At 35.5% G+C, this 17,244-nt stretch overlaps 1 protein-coding gene across 5 annotated transcripts in view; it reads right to left on the bottom strand.

Annotated features, from left to right (window-relative positions):
* Nucleotides 1–3,849: 3,849 nt before the first annotated feature.
* LOC126825153 (phosphatidylserine decarboxylase proenzyme, mitochondrial) overlaps nt 3,850–17,244 on the bottom strand; it is a 43,650-nt gene continuing 30,255 nt past the window's right edge. For 3 of the 5 annotated variants that reach the window (XM_050554660.2, XM_050554659.2, XM_050554657.2), the window contains exons 2-6: nt 10,395–10,784; nt 8,561–8,797; nt 6,670–6,937; nt 5,836–5,996; nt 3,850–5,089 (exon numbers count right to left, since the gene is read on the bottom strand). In XM_050554660.2, the coding sequence (XP_050410617.1) occupies nt 4,850–5,089; nt 5,836–5,996; nt 6,670–6,937; nt 8,561–8,797; nt 10,395–10,778 (1,290 nt within the window). In that variant the 5' untranslated portion in view covers nt 10,779–10,784 and the 3' untranslated portion in view covers nt 3,850–4,849. Of the gene's footprint in view, nt 5,090–5,835; nt 5,997–6,669; nt 6,938–8,560; nt 8,798–10,394; nt 10,785–12,285; nt 12,456–17,244 lie in introns of those variants that run through there. The other 2 variants (XM_050554658.2, XM_050554661.2) reach the window with 2 other exon arrangements.

The following is a 17,244-nucleotide window of genomic DNA, read 5'->3' as shown; positions in this document are numbered from 1 at the left end:
TATAGCAGTGGCCCACTAACCAGGAGACCCAGTATTGGCTGAGAAAGTTTGTGCAGGTTAGAAAGCTGCAAGGAAAATGTGTCTAGGTTGTCCAGACGGTACAAAAAAAAAAACCTACATCCACCTAGTGTGGTTTCCCCTTCTCAGTGGTTCTTTGACAAGGGGCCTTACAAAAAGCGTCTAGTCATTTGGATATGATAAAAAAAAGTTTCACCAGTGAACTCATTACGGTGCTCGTTAAAGAACCTTTGTCAGTTTGAATTCAATGAGCTCGGACAGTGAAATGTAGGACGTAAAACCCCTTTTTTTCTTCATAAGACCGTTTTTAAAACTTTGTATTGGTTTCCACAGTTTCAGATAAAAACATTAACAAAATTGATAGAAAAAAGTTATTTATTTCAAAAATTATAAGGCACCTGATTTGACAGTGTCGTGGAATGGACCAGTTACATATATAAATAATGAATTACATAAAATGTAGATATTTACAATTATGTATTATAAATTATGCGCATAATTTAGCATGATTAACTGATCAATTATAACCAACAATTCATATTTCATCACACTATCATAATCATTATTATAGTCCACAAAATTTCCCCATATCTAATCCATCATGAAGCTTATGTTACAAATAAGGACATACAAATTGACAAACAAATTGTTAAAAATAAAATGACGAGACTTCTGATTTATTTTAAAAAATGAAAGTGTTGATTTAATTAAATTTGATGCCGTGTGGGTATTTCAGGTCCAAAGATGGATCCAACTTATTTTGTGTACAACACTCGGCAATAAATTAGTAATTAAACTGACTCCTGCTCAATATCCTAAAACGAAAATTTAATCTTGCGGAGTAATGTATCGGATAAACACTGGATTTGTCTTTATGTAAATCAGAGAGGTAAATCCCCTTTAATTTCAACCATGTATATAATTACAAATATGAAATTTTGTGTTAATCACTTTAAAACATATACTGATATGTTTTAAAGTGATTAACACAAATTCTTTACACATTACTACTTTATATTTAGGGAGCTCCTTTCCATAATAGGGGTTTGGTGAAGCATTGTGAAGTTTGGTTGGATCCCAGGTTTGTACACATTAGAACAAGTGGGTCCGGGACATCTACCTAACCTTATATTGGATTTCTCTGAGTTCTCCGATTCAATCCAACGGCTCAAGATCAAGTAAGGATAAAAGATGTTATAACCCAAATGCCCTAGTTTGCATTAAGTGAATTTTAAACACCATTTCTCTCTTCCTTTTAGACCTTCTACTTTTTGAAACCATTTTTATATTTTGTCCACTATCTCACCTAAGTTCAATATTTTATTCTTTTGACCATAAATGAAATGATGTTTTATATCATTGATATATTTGTCATTTTGCATATGGAATTCTAAAAATTATACTGCCTAATTTTGCCCACTAAAATCTGTCCTGCACATTTTCTATTGAAAAGAGCTTTTCATTACAATATATCTATAAAACAATACATATAACATTATATAACATTTTCATATACAATTGTACAAAACAGTCTATGTTAGTAAATTAATAAAAAACACAACAATTATAGCAGAAACAATCAGAGGTTATCATAAAGGAGCTACATCTCTATTCTTTGGAACCTAATAATGGTAAAAACTGGGTCAAAAACAGATATTAATGTAATACAAATGGATATAAACTGATTTACATTCAATTTTCTAAATTTAATTTCTAATCATTTATGTTTGGTGAAATTGTGCTTATATCAGTCTGCCTACATCAAGAGTACAGTTTGACATTTCACTTCTGCATAGACTTGTAGGATATATTTTGATTTGTTCACCAAGGCGCCTCATTACAAATGGTGCTCAACATCATAGAAAAAAACATCACTCACTGTCTTTAAAAAATTCATTATGTCTTAAATATATGATATCAGGCGTCCATATTGATTCAAATGGACCAATATTGAAATCTAATTCATGTTTTTAAATGTCGAATATTATGAATAATATTGAGTTAGAGATATAGCTCCTTTAAACCCAATATACAGCTCACAAATAATAAGCAAAACAAACAAAACAGTCAACTCAACAAATTCATTTAATGAATAATAATAACAATTTAATATTGAAATATCAATGCTCACACATAAGTTACATGATAAATACCGGGGGGGTAGAGTCACTGACAGGTCTAATGCAATCGCATCGGTTATTGAGTCAAAAAGTTGTGGTTCTCAAAGCGAATTATTGAAATAAAGATTGAACCATATGTTAGTCCCAAAATACCCTTTGTCTGTGTTGAGTGTGGAGCTACAACTGTACTATTTACAAAGAAGTATATAGATATCTTTCACAACACTTAATTTATTATTAATATTCTTCTAAGGGATAATCGCATATATGTTAAACTATATTTTAAAACCAGGACTGGATTACGGTTTTGTGGGGCTCTAGGCGAAAATATTGAATGGGGCCTATTACACAGGCATCCATCTATCCCAATCTCGATTCAAGAGATAACTTTACCCCTCGTTTATTTCTGGTAAAACTCACTGGTCATTAATCTGTGTCAGATCAGTTCCTAAGCTCCGCCCCCAGTGGCTTCTGATTGGCTTGATTTGTTAGAATGAAATACTTGTTTGTTGCATGAGTTAAATATTAATGATCCTTGAAACATTTTCCATATCTTGACATCAAAAGTTCATTCGAAAACAGCCGATTTGATGATTTACCGGGAACTATTTTTAGCGTGGAATGTTAGTAATTTGGCTAAATACGTGAAATTTCTGAAGAAACGCGACCACTGATCTGTCTTGGATCTTTCTGAAGCGACCGGCGGAAGGATACATCACGTGATTAATGGCCGGCAAGTTTTACCAGAAATAAACGAAGGGTAAAGATATCTCTGGGATTTAGATTGTCATCTATCCATCAAATACAAAATATAAAAAAACAAGCCAACAGTGGCATACCCATACAGTTGGCCTAGTGCCTGTTTCACGAAATTTTAACTAAGATAAAATCCAAATTTAGTAATTTGATTGGATAATATTAGACTGATTTTAGTTAGTGCTTAGCCAATCAAAATTGAAGCATCTACTATAATTTGGATTTTATCTTTAGTTAAGATTTCGAGAAACGGGGCCCAGTGCATTAATCCGTCCCTGTTTAAAACTAATAAATTTAATAGCAAAGTAATATCTTGAACAACATTAATATCATCTTCAAAAACACATAAATAAACTCAAAATATTCTTGGCACATAAACTGGAAGTCAATGTTTATCATTGAAGCACTGGCTGAATACCATTCTAAAATTATCAACCAATAAAAATCCTGCATTCAGATAATATTTCATGAATTAGGCCACAGAACTCAGTCAATATAACCAACAAAATGTCGTGATTTGGCTCATTTCCTTGTGTAGATACTTCAATTTTTATTGGTTAAGATATTATCCAATCAAATTACTAAAATTTGGATTTTATCTTAATTAAAATTTTGTGAAACATGCCCCTGGGTTGTTATGAGATACCAAAATGGAGACCAAATTATGTTACAGAGGTGGTTTCACATGACTCATCTTAACCAATAAAAATTGAAGTATCTACTAAAATTTGGATTTTATCTTTAGTTAAGATTTTGAGAAACAGGGCCGAGAACTGACTTATCCATTTGTTAAAATATTTATTTGATCGTCTTCCCGTAACTGCTAGAGTGTATAGTATTGATGTAACATTTGTCATTTATTTACATATTGTTCTTTTTTAACAATAATATGATTAGGCCTATTGAGTACTGTATTCAGGCCTATTGAGTACTGTATTCAGTACTGTATTCAGGCCTATTGAGTACTGTATTCAGGCCTATTGAGTACTGTATTCAGGCCTATTGAGTACTGTATTTAGGCCTATTGAGTACTGTATTTAGGCCTATTAAGTACTGTATTTAAGACTATTAAGTACTATACTATTTTATTTTCAAAATTTTTTAGGTTTAGATCTCTTATCTAACTTGAAAAAAGTCTAGGTAAAATGGGGAATTATCACAAGTCAAAGCTGATTAAATACAAAATGTACAAGTTTTTGCTAAGTATTATCAAAAATCAATTCCAGTATTCTATATTTTTATATTTATTTTCTTCCAAGAATTTTATCTATGATCAAGTTCTGTTTTACTAGATAGTACCCCTTTAAAAAAATTAACAATACAAGCCTGGAATAAGGCACCCACTACAGACATTGTCAGTTGTCAGACACAAATTCTGGTTCTTTTTGGGTCTGATTTTTCTTTTTGCTCAGTTTTTAATGATATTGTAAGTTGTTACACCGGTCCGGCACAAAATTTTTCATTTCCAGGCCTGCTGAATCTGTATTACTGTCCATTTCATACAATTTGGTGAAAATATCACATAAATCAAATAAAATAATTTGAATTATAAAATTTAAAATTATGAAATATGAACACTGAGTACGATTTTGGACGTGTCTGCTTTGATTTTAAAGGGATTATTTTCTTTCAGATATCGTTTAAAGAAATGTTCTTCTTCTTCATATTTCACTTACTTTGGGTAAAAGATAGGATTTTTTTTGCTGCATTTGACCCCTGATCATTGCGAACTTTGTGCATCTGTTCTGAGTTATGGACAAAATGGACATATATTCAACATCAAACAAACAAATGCATTTTTCATAGAAAAACTAAAACTTTGCACCATTAAAACATACACCTTAAATAAACCACTTGATCATCCAGTAACAAATATGTCATAAGCTCATAGTTAAATATCACAGCATAAAACACTGGATAAACAGGACTTCAGTATTTTTTTTTTAAAAAAAAGTTTACAAAGGAATTTTTGTATCAGTACTAGAAACTGTCCCCATCGGCTCACCATATTTCACTTTTTGGTTATTTGTTATTTTAAAATCAAAGTTTAAAGGTGCCTCAAACACTAATACGATCGTTGAGCCAAGATTAAATTCACCAAGCATTTGACCTTTCATGATCGGAACGGCTATTTTAAATTCTTCATCAAGGAAACTGCCAGCTGGATGTTTTTTAACCATATTTGTTGACAACGCCTGAAAAGATACAAGAAAAAGAAAATAACACTGATGTAGTTCTTGACAAAATGACGTTCAACGTCAATGATATACACAGGACCTTGTATTTTTGTCTCATCCAAACAACTAGACACATTTGTCGTGTACTACTGACAAGAGGGAACCGGGCTGGGAAATACAGAGAGCTTCTTGGACAACTCATGGAATGAAACCGGATAACTTTTTAGTGGGCCAGTGCATACTCTCCTAACCACTGTGATAAAGGTTTGGTCAAAGCGATGTGTGGAAAGGGAAATTAAATAAAATGAAATGGGGTTTAACGTCCTTCTGTTCTGCTCCTATGCTGGGCTAATGAAAACGGGCATACACCATACAGTGTGCTATAAGGGAAATTTTGCCCGGGCAGCATCACTATCGCCTACTCTTATATCGAATTCCAACTGCCAAGGGATCTTTTATACACAGGACCTAGGTTTTTCGTCCCATCTGCACAACTAGACAGCTGTCCTTGTCAGGCCCTCCGTCCTGCATCAATGAAAAGGGGAAACCACGTAGGAAAATCCTGATGAACTTTCTCAGCCAGTGCACGCAGAGATCAAACACGCGACCTCCAAGCTAGCGAGTCAACGTATGCGCGCAGAGATCAAACACGCGACCTCCAAGCTAGCGAGTCAACGTCTTGCCCACTTAGTCACCGTGAATCCCTATCCCCAATAAGACTATTCACAATAACTTTTATTATATTCTAGAGTTAAACAACTTACCTCATCACAGTATATTTTAATTGAGCCGACATTAGTAGCACCAACTGCCGTCATAGAGAAAAACCCATGTTCCCATTCTCCGGTATATACAACACGTTCGTTAAAATTAAACAATCCTTCTATCCATCTCGCTACACCTGGATTCACACTCAGTAATTCACCTGTAAAAAACAAAAACAACACAAATTATTGGTAACTGTCAAACTGAACAATGACTGGGTATAGGGGGAGTTAGAGAGAGAGAGAGAGAGAGAGAGAGAGAGAGAGAGAGAATCACTTCAGGACTAACATAGTTCAATTTTATTTCAGTAATTCAATTGCAATTAGGGGTCTTTAGCAGTAGGAGGAACAGCAGGACCCAGAGAAAACCCACAAGGTTGTACAGGCAATGACAGTCCTTATGATGTATGGGGTGAGGATGGAACACAGAAAATACTACCACAAAAAGGATCGCGATAAATACAAGATAATGTCCATCAATTGAAAGGAATCGCAAAACTGTGAGAAGGCCCGATCCTGTGTCACTTGTGTCACAAGATTACAATAACATTTTTTCTGAACACTCTCGCCTAAGCACTGAATGTAGGGCTTTTCAGTTTGGTAAAGATGGACAAGGTGTAACTGGTAGAAGTGATCATTCTTCATTGAAATTTAAAAACAAATACATCCGAGAAGAAATTTGAAAAGAAATAGCTTATAATGATATATGACAGTGAATATTGGCTAATGGTAAAATTGGTTAAAGTTTCCTATGGGTTAATTTTAGTACTATGAAAATTTTAACAAAATTGACCAACAATGTGGGGGACAATAATCAGGCTATCCTTGACTTACCTGGAAAATGTCGTCTATGTTTAATTAACCAATCTGTTGGTGAATGAAAACGATGATAATCCCCAGGTGCCAGATAAATAACACAGTGATATAAAGCATTTTCAGGATTCCTCAGTAAATTTCTTTGAAAATTGTCATCATCTACTGCTGCCATTTCTGGTGTTGTGCCCAGAAAGCCTTTTAATGAGTACGTAACCCCCTTCACTTGTTCCAGATAACCTGAAGTCACTTCACCATAATGAAGGACTTTACCATCAGCTGGACTCGTCTGTAAAAAAACAAGCCAATAGTGAGGCTGATGTCCCTCGCCGAAATCCCAAAATAAACAGATGACACATATAAATTAATTGCACATTTATCTTTTTCTAAGGTATCGAGCAATCAAACTGATTATCAACTATACACTAAGTTTCATCACTCTCTATCAGATAGAATCAAAGTTATCTTATCCCAAAGCACCAACCAATAAAATTGCTTATCTCTGCATAGCTTTAGCTCGAAATGTTAATCATAAAACTCAGTCAAGACATTCACCTAATGAACATCTACATCAAGTTTAAACATTCTACCAAAATTAAAAGGAATTCAAAAGTCTTGACCAATCAAACTGCTTATCCCTCCTTAGTCTAAGCAGAAAATTCTCATCATCGGACAAACAAAGAGACAGACCCATTTAAATAGTCCCCTGCTTTCTACGAAAGGCGGGGGACAAAAAACACATGTGGGGAAAAGTGAATAAAGTCTCTGCATGTCTTTTGCATTTCCACGGCTTGACCCACACTAACATGTACTCAAATTGATTATTTAACAAGAGAGAGAGAGAGGGTTTAATATCCACTCCACACAAACTAGGTCATTTCGAGATAGGGGTCTTTTGTAGTGGGAGGAAAACAGAGGACCCAGACAAAACCCACGAGGTTGGACAGACGACCCTACTCCTTGTTACGTACAACCAGGGAATCAAAACCATGCCAACTGACTCAATGACAAACCCTATGATACAACGCACACGCGCTAAACATTTGGGCATCCAGCACCCCCAATTAAGAAAATAAATGAAGGCGTTGTCGAATAATTCCCTTTTTTTTTATCTCTTGGAAAATGTTACTTAAAAGCGTGGTTATTTAATCGGTAGTCAACCCCAATTAAGAAAATAAATGAAGGCGTTGTCGAATAATTCCCATTTTTTTTTATCTCTTGGAAAATGTCACTTAAAAAGATGGTTATTTAATCGGTAGTCAACTACTTTAAGAATTAGAGTTTTCAAACATTGTATATGAGAAATGTGGATGTTTATAAGACTTTTACAAGCTTTACAGATAACCACCATACAGTATGATGCAAAGATTGGTTGAGGTTGTTTTTATCAATGTATAACAAATATTGCTTCTTTTATAGGTATAAAGGGGGGGTTGGATGGCTGAATGGTTAGCGTGCGCGCGCTGTATCATAAAGTCTGTCATTGAGTCGACTGGCGTGGTTTCGAATCCCCGGTTGTACATGACAAGGAGTAGGGTCGTCTGTCCAACCTCGTGGGTTTTCTCCGGTTCCTCCAGTTTCCTCCCACTGCTAAAGACCCCTATGCACAAGCGAATTATTGAAATAAAATTAAACCATATGTTAGTCCCGAAATGACCTAGTTTGTGTCGAGTGGACTTTAAAACCCATCTCTCTCTCTTTATAGGTATAAGTTATTGTTTTTAGATTCTATTCATAGGTACATTTATATTTAAAATGTTGTGCTGCTATCTTTATATATTATCCATGCCATTTATTGTTAATATTATTCTTTAACCACCAAATACTTTCAAAGTCCTCATTACCAAAGGGAGGCAACTCTTGTTTTCAATCATATAGCGTTTTGTGATTCAATGTTCATATATTTACTTACAACTTGGTGATCCAGGTCAATTGGACGGACATTAGGCTTTAGTTCTCGACGGAAAAATTCTCCTAAATTTTTATAATGTTGAAGGTCTTCAATCTCTGCTTCGTCTATTTTACATCCAAACATCCAGATATATAGACCAATCAGAGGCTTTCTTAAAAATACAGGTAGATCCATTTGATTGACTTTCCCCCATAATCTTGAAATGGCTTTCAATGGCATTTTTCTATATAATGTTACCTGAAATTACAAATAGTAATCAAATACATGAAAAGAATGAAAAAAAAAATGTTGCCACCAGACAAATTAAGGCGATTTTGTTGATGAATTAAATTATTATTATTTCAATGTTCATATAACTCCTTCTGGTAACTGGTTAATTTGATCAATCCAAATCGTACTGGAGAGAATATTTTTTATTAGGCCGTTTAGGAGGTCCGAAATCTCACACACTAGACCCCGTGGATATAAGTACGACCTGCTGAACTTGTCCGGAAAAAGACAACACTGATCTTCTTTGAGCCGCATTTAGCAATTGACACACATAATAAACGCAAAAACATAATATGGAACATGAAGTGAAATGAAATGAAATGGGATTTAACGTCCTACTGCTCCTAACCTGGGATAATGAAGATGGGCATACGCCATACAGTGTGCTATGAGAGAAATTTTGCCCGGGCAGTGGCAATACGGCCTATTCTTTTATGTGCACGCCAATGTGTACATGGGACCTCGGTTTTTCGTCCCATCCGAACGACTAGACAGCTGTCCTTGTCAGGCCCTCCATCCTGCATCACTGACAAGGGGAAACCACACAGGAAAATCTGGATGAACTTTCTCGGCCAATGCAGGGATCGAACACCCGACCTCCAGGCTAGCGAGCCAGCGTCTTACCCACTTAGTCACGTGATCACCCTATGGAACACAATAACTATTTACTTGACAATGTCCAAAGAACCCCCAACGAAACGTCGCTTTAATTAAAATAGTAATTGTGTTTTATATTCTTTTTTTTGTGTTTATAACACTGATCTTATTAAGGTTGTACCTGTTCAGACATAATAATTGTGTAGCAATAATATTTTCTGTGAGCTGATAGTGAAAAATCTTCAATCAGTCAGGAGGTAATTGGTAGTTGACTAGGTAACCGGATGTGGACAATTCACTTGACACGCACATACTGGAAGTGGGCGTGGACTGCATGTGAATGTGTCAGCCCAAAGCGATCGCCATGATTGTTCTACACATTGAAAACAAGTATGGCGGTTGTTTTGGGCGTTACTTTTTTTATTTAATTATTTCTGTAGTTTTGTAATCGGAGTTCAGCTTTAAGGGGATACTCGATTGAACGTTCTGGAATTAAGTTTTCTCAATTCCAAAAATAGTGTCAATCGAGTGAAAAGGTGAATAAAGAAGTACAAGGCATGTGCTGACTGCATACAAAATATCTCAACAAAGCATGAAAGCTGAAATATATTTGTTACTTAAAATATGTCACTATTCTACTCACACCACCTCAGCTGTCGGGACTGGCAGACCTGTGACATGACTGAATTTTGTGTCACTTGATTGCAATTCTGTCAATACGGGACGTTCCGGACTGACAATCGAGCACCAACTAAATGTGTGTAATGGGAGGTAACTCTATTTGGCATATCACTACATGCCTATCTGTAAAATAAATGCAATTAAAACACCTAATTTTAGAGACAGAAGGGGTAGACAGAGGTGGGAGCTAAAGTCCCACGACTTGTTCCAACCTCTGGGGGTAGATCAGGCAGTTAAGGGGCTAAAAGTGCTGATAACAAAAATCCCAAATCTACTTGAAACTTACTGTTTTATTTAATCTTTTTCTCTTCTTGAGATTAGTTTTAGCTGAAGTACCTTTACTCTTTTTCTTTGAATAATATGATTTTAATCGAAGTCTACGAGCGACGTGTTTATGAAAAGTCACGATTTGATACAACAGATTTCGGGGGATTCCCCATTTTAGTCCCTGAATAATGAGTTCGCGAGAAGTAATTGCCCGCATCAATTTCCACAATTCTTTTGAGTAGTTAAGTCGTTGGAATGTTGCTCTGCCGGTACGGTGCATACTGCTGGCTATCACTGCTAATATGAGAGCGGTATATAACAAAGCCTGGTCCATTTCTTCAAAAAATGCAAGAGAAGCCATCTTGATAAAATCACACAGCTGTCTCAACAATAACTTTAACATTCACTTCTGAAAAATACAGAAAAAAAGATTTAAAACAATGGCAATCAACGTTAAAATTATTTTAATGCAGAGCGACCATTTTGTCCGCACCAGTAACTTTGTTAATGTCATATTAAGTGTACACTACATAATGAATTCATTATCTGAAAGAGGCATCCCACTATATGAAGGTAGAGCCAACATGGATTCCAAACACTGTAACCCGGGTATCATTTAATCTTGTTTATCTAGCACTAATATCTTTCACATTCGTTTAATATTAAATCTTTGTTTAAAAATTCGTAAAAATCATTTAAAATCACCCAAAATCATCTAATTTGTACTTGTGTAAAGTATAAAGCTGACTGATTAATTAAATTTCCTGACCACTGTTCGAAAATCAATCATTACACATTCAATAATCAATTGGGTTGTTTATTTTTTAACAGTGATCGAGAAATTAACCGCTTGTAAATTGGACACTCATTATCAAAATTTAATTGTCAGCTTTAAACTTTACACAAGTACAAATTAGATGAATTTGGGTGATTTTAAATGATTTTTACGAATTTTTAAACAAGGATTTGATATAGAATGAATGTGAAAGAAATTAGTGCTAGATACAGAAGCTTAAATGATACCCGGGTTACAGTGAAAAGTGCCGTAATAAGTGCCTTTATAGTAATGTTTATTTCTCATACGCAATCGGTTCTTGATGTGGATATTCGAATTTGAACTGATATCCTCTCGCAGTCTCATTTTCCAACTCCTCATCAGAAGTGAGAATACAATAACGGATCACTTGGATTTGTGTCACATCAAGAACTTGCGTGAAGACAAAACAGATCAACCATAGCAAAGATCTTTATAATTACTTGAAATCTGTTTTAACCTAATCTACTGAGTAAGGCTTTAATTTGTGGGCAGCAAAATACACAGTGGAACTGGGAGAAAATCAGAGGATCCAGAGAAAACCACGCGAGGTGTGGCAGGCAACCCTACTCCTTGTCTCCTACAAGTGGGGGGATCACGTGGCTAAGTGGGTAAGACGCTAGCTCGCTAGCCTGGAGGTCGGGTGTTCGATCCCTGCATTGGCCGAGAAAGTTCATCCAGATTTTCCGGCGTGGTTCTCCCTTGTCAGTGATGCAGGACGGAGGGGCTGACAAGGAAAGCTGTCTAGTCGTTCGGATGGGACGAAAAACCGAGGTCCCGTGTACACATTGGCGTGCACGTAAAAGATCCCTTGGCAGTTGGAATTCGATATAAGAGTAGGCCGTAGTGCCGCTGTCCGGGCAAAATTTCCCTCATAGCACACTGTATGGCGTATGCCCGTCTTCATTAGCCCAGGTTAGGAGCAGAACAGTAGGACGTTAAACCCCATTTCATTTCATTTCATTTCATTTCCTACAAGTGGAGGATCGAAACCATATCACTTGATTCAATGACAGATCTAATGATCTAAAAGCACACCCATTAGACCACTTGACCACCCACAAAGATTAAAGATTTAACTTCCTGAATAATATACCTCGTGAATAACAGATTCTGTTTAGAACTTTCGATTTCATAGCTATCGCACGATATCCTTTAAAACTATCATTTTTTACAGGTACCATAAGATACATGACCATATATCCACTCTTCACTGATGTTATACCCCCTACTAATTACCCACACATGATATAATATACACACACTTTGATAAATGATTAACTTAAACAGTTGACAACTTTCATACATGTCACTACGTAATTAAAACTAGATAATTGTTCTATTTATAGATTGAGATGTGACGTAAACCATGTAACTATTAATAGATTAAGATATGACGTAGATGTAATTAATCAGTATCACTTGTATAAAACCATTACCATGGTAATGTAAATTAACATTACTAACCTAATTAAACATTACCACCCAAACATAAAGTTACAGTAGCCCAAAAGGTTAAATTCAAAAACATTTAAAACTAAAATATGATACAGAATCATTAATCCTAAATGATATTCCTGGTCAAAAAGAGTATTCCAAGTCAAAATTCATACATACAAATATAATACAGTACCATCAATCCTAAAGGGAATTTCAAATCAAAATTCATAAAAATAAAATACAGTACCATCAACCCTAAAGTATAGTACCATTAATCCTAAAGGGAATTCCAAGTCACAATCCATCAATACAAATAAAATACATTACGATCTTTTAGAGGCATTTAGTAACTGGATAGAGCGATAAACTATAACACATACTTATGGAAAAACAGCTACTTATTTATTTGGGCGATGGTTCGAAGAGTATTTGTTAGGAGAATACTCTTCAAAACGTCGTGTAAATAAATAAGTAAAAGTTCTTCCATAAGTATGTGTTATACTTATAATTAATCTAAAAAAAACTTTTTCTGCTGAACATTATATGGGGTGGGGGGGGGGTTGTACCGGCCATGGAGCGATGATGATCATGTTGTATGTGGCCGGTGGCTTTAACAGGCCACCACGCCATCACTGGAGTCTGGAATGGACTGGTATAATAGACTTTCTGAGCTGGGTGTGCGCCGGAAATCGGAATCCTGCATAATAAGACGATATGATAATTTCACAGGTTTTGGCCTAAATTAATCGATTTATGAGATATATTATTTGACAGAGATTATAATCAGATATGCCACCAAATCGGTCAGTAAAAGGGGCCGCTCCGACACGGGAGCCTGGGCCAGTTCCCGGTCCCAATCCGCCCCTGACTACCATCATCCTAAAGTGTAATCCAAGTCAAAATCTAACAATACAAAAAAAACCCCATTAACCTGAACCCTAAAGGATATTCGTAAGTCAAAATGCATGAGACCTACCACATCATAACAGATAAATTATATATTTTGAAACCAGCACCTGTTTATAAACCATGTTAAAGTCAAAATCCATCAATACTAATAAAACATAGTACCATTAACCGGAACCCTAAAGTATATTCGTAAGTCAAAATGCATGAGACCTACCACTACTATATAATAACATAGATAAATTATATATTTTGAAACCAGCACCTGTTTAAAACCATGTTAAAGACTAGTAATAAAATCTAACACTATTAAATTATTGGTTTGCTACAACAGTGATAAAAAAACATCAAACTGCCAATGAAAATCTAACAGTATCATTGAAATTAGTTGTTTACTTGAGCACTGAAAGAAAACATTTATGTCAATCAAGCTAAGTGGGTAAGAAGCTGGCTCGCTAGCCTGGAGGTCGGGTGTTTGATCCCTGCATTGGCCGAGAAAGTTCACCCAGATTTTCCGGCGTGGTTTCTCATTGTCAGTGATGCAGGATGGAGGGCCTGACAAGGACAGCTGTCTAGTCATTCAGATGGGACGAAAAACCGAGGTCCCGTGTACACATTGGCGTGCACGTTAAAGATCCCTTGGCAGTTGGAATTCGATATAAGAGTAGGCCGTAGTGCCGCTGTCCGGGCAAAATTTCCCTCATAGTACACTGTACGGTGTATGCCCGTCTTCATTAGCCCAGTAGGAGTAGAACAGTAGGACTTTAAACCTCATTTCATTTTATTTCTATTTAATCAGATTGAAACCAGTTAACTACTGTTGATATTTTGGTTTGGTTTTCAAACGGTTGCTAAACGTTAAAGGATCAATACCACTCTTGTTGTAACTGAATAATATGCCCCAATCTTTATTCTGGTCAACAAATTGTACTATTTTAGAATATTTCAGTTAATTGATGATACAAATTTCATCTTAACACACCTTATTTAAAATTTTTGAAAAATTCAACAGAATGGTTTTAAACGTCTAACGTAAACTTTTTCAAATGAAACTTCGATTTAAAAATATTTTCGAACCCTCTGGACAAGTAAAATAGGATGTAATGGATAATTTACACAACAGGTAGGACACTTAAACATCTAGTACTTAGATAGAGATATTATTTATTTTCTGGAGCTTTCAAGCCAGCAAGAGTGTTATTGTCCCTTTAAATATTTAATTTGAGCTGGGAAATGTACACAGATCCTTTTTTCGTACCATCCAAATGACTAGACAGCTGTCCTTGTCAGGCCCTCCATCCTGTACCACTGACAAGGGGAAACCAAGTCGGAAAATCCTGTTAACTTTTTTGGTGAATGCTGGGATCAAACATGCGACCTCTAGATTAGCAAGCCAGCGTCTTACCCACTTACCCACTGTGGCTCCTACTGATGAAATATAGGCCAATCAAAAGATTTTACACAACACTTACAGGTTGTGCTGCTGAAAGTTGAGTTAGCGGAACTGAACCATTTTTTGACAGATAACCCTTTTTGAGATCCAACTTTGACAATAGTGCGTTTGTAAAGGATTCAAAATCTCTCAAATGACAATCTGTGGCTTTAAGCCACGTTTGTTTTTAACAGTGTACTTACTACCTACCATCCCCATCCCCACCCGTTCCACCATTCCTTACACTGCTGGTATACTGGGATAAGTATGACAATTTGAAACAGTATCCCTGGCATATGTATCTACAAGACTTTAACTAAGTCTTAACTAAGATACAATCCAAATTTTAGTAATTTGATTAGATAATATTAGATTGATTTTAGTGCTCAGCCAATCAAAATTGAATTATCTACTAAAATTTGGATTTTATCTTAAGTTAAGATTTCGAGTATTAGGGCCCTGGACAGAAGGCACCTGTCACAGACTTTGTCAGGCACAAATTATCACACAATACATATATTATGATAACAAGCGTCCAGATGGACAGGGGCGACCAAAATATACGTCCACATAAAAACGTTGTGTGACAGGTATCTTATGTCCAGGGGTATGTATTAACCATGTATTGACTTTCTAGTAAGTCTGATAATAATATATCAGTTGATATGATTATTATCAAACAATGTTTACAAACCAATGTCAACAATTTACGTCAACTATATCACCTCGACCTCGCATGATAAAGGTCAACTATGGTAGGTAAGAATTTAGGATATGGACCTTGATCAAGATAAATATTTTAAATAAAGATGAAACCGAGCTAATGAAGACACACATTTCATGTGGACAGCTGCGTTTTCACGGACTCTTCATCTGATTTCAATAGTCAAGGAATCTTTCACGTACACACCAACGAATACATAGATGAACCTCAATGGATTTTTGTCTTTTTTGTAATATGTGACTAGATACCTTTTCCTTGCCAGACTCTATCCAACACCACGGACTTTGGGAAACCTGGCTGGAACATCTTAATGAACCTAAGTTTTCATGGTTTGTGAGCCTGAGTTATCATCACTGAGCCATCAGGCTTCCATGGCTTCTAAAACTAACAACTAAATGCACTGGTTTCAACCTTCTACAGAACCTTACGCGTTAGCAAATTCTTGAAATAAAATTGAACCATACGACAGTTCCAATATGACCTGGGAAGCCACTGCGGCTAAGTGAGTAAGATGTTAGCTCACTAACCAGTAGGTACAGCGTATAGTCATTCTGACGAAAACCGAGGTCTCATGTACACATTGGTATGCACATAAAAGATCCCTTGGCAGTTGGAATTCGATATAATTTTTCTCATAGCATACTTTATGGCATATTCCCATCTTCGTTAGCCCAGTCGGAGCAGAACAGTTAAACCCCATTTTATTTTACTTTTTTTGTGTCGAGTGGACGATGAGCCCCATTTCTCTCTCTCTCTCTGTGTCACATACATCAAATGATCTATTTGTAACAAAGAATATATTTAGTAACTGAAATTTAAAACTGAAAGAAGTCAGATGTAACAATTTATCAAGAACATAATCAAATTAACAACTTATTATTACACTAGTTTGAAATGATCCATTATAATATCTATTTGTGTAGCAGACGACAGAAGTTGTCAGGCCAAACTGTTAGTCAACAAAATCAAATGAACTACCAATACTCAGTAGATTTGTTTCAAATGATCAATTATAATTTTTTGTTTGTTTCTGGTAACTTAAATTTAAACATATAAAAGAAGTTGTCAGACTGATTAGTCAGTCAACAAACTAATCAAACGAACTACTCAGTTCAATGATTTGAAATCATCAAAGCGTGAAATACAAATAAGTTGTTTTTGAATATGAAATTATCACTTTTATTAACTTTGTTGTATGAGGTGCCTTAGTTAATTTGAATAAAAAGTTTATTTCATCTGCTTTTACACACTTAAAATGACTTCCTTTCTTGGCCCTATATCTGAGCTGTCCCCGGGCATCGCCAAACCTCGGCAAGCCATATAGTTTATCAGTTACAGTTTATATCTCATTATCTTATGACAACTAATTTGCATATTCATACCATCACACCAATACTTGATTTTCATTGGCTAATAATGTATCACGTTATCTAATGACAACTAATTTGCATATTCATAACATCACACTAATACTTCATTTTCATTGGATGATAATGTATCATGTTATCTAATGACAACTAATTTGCATATTCATACCATCACACTAATACTTC

The sequence above is a fragment of the Patella vulgata genome, chromosome 6 (genome assembly GCF_932274485.2).
Source record: "Patella vulgata chromosome 6, xgPatVulg1.2, whole genome shotgun sequence".
Classification (NCBI taxonomy): Eukaryota; Metazoa; Mollusca; class Gastropoda; family Patellidae; genus Patella; species Patella vulgata.
This window is presented reverse-complemented; position numbering and strand designations above follow the sequence as displayed.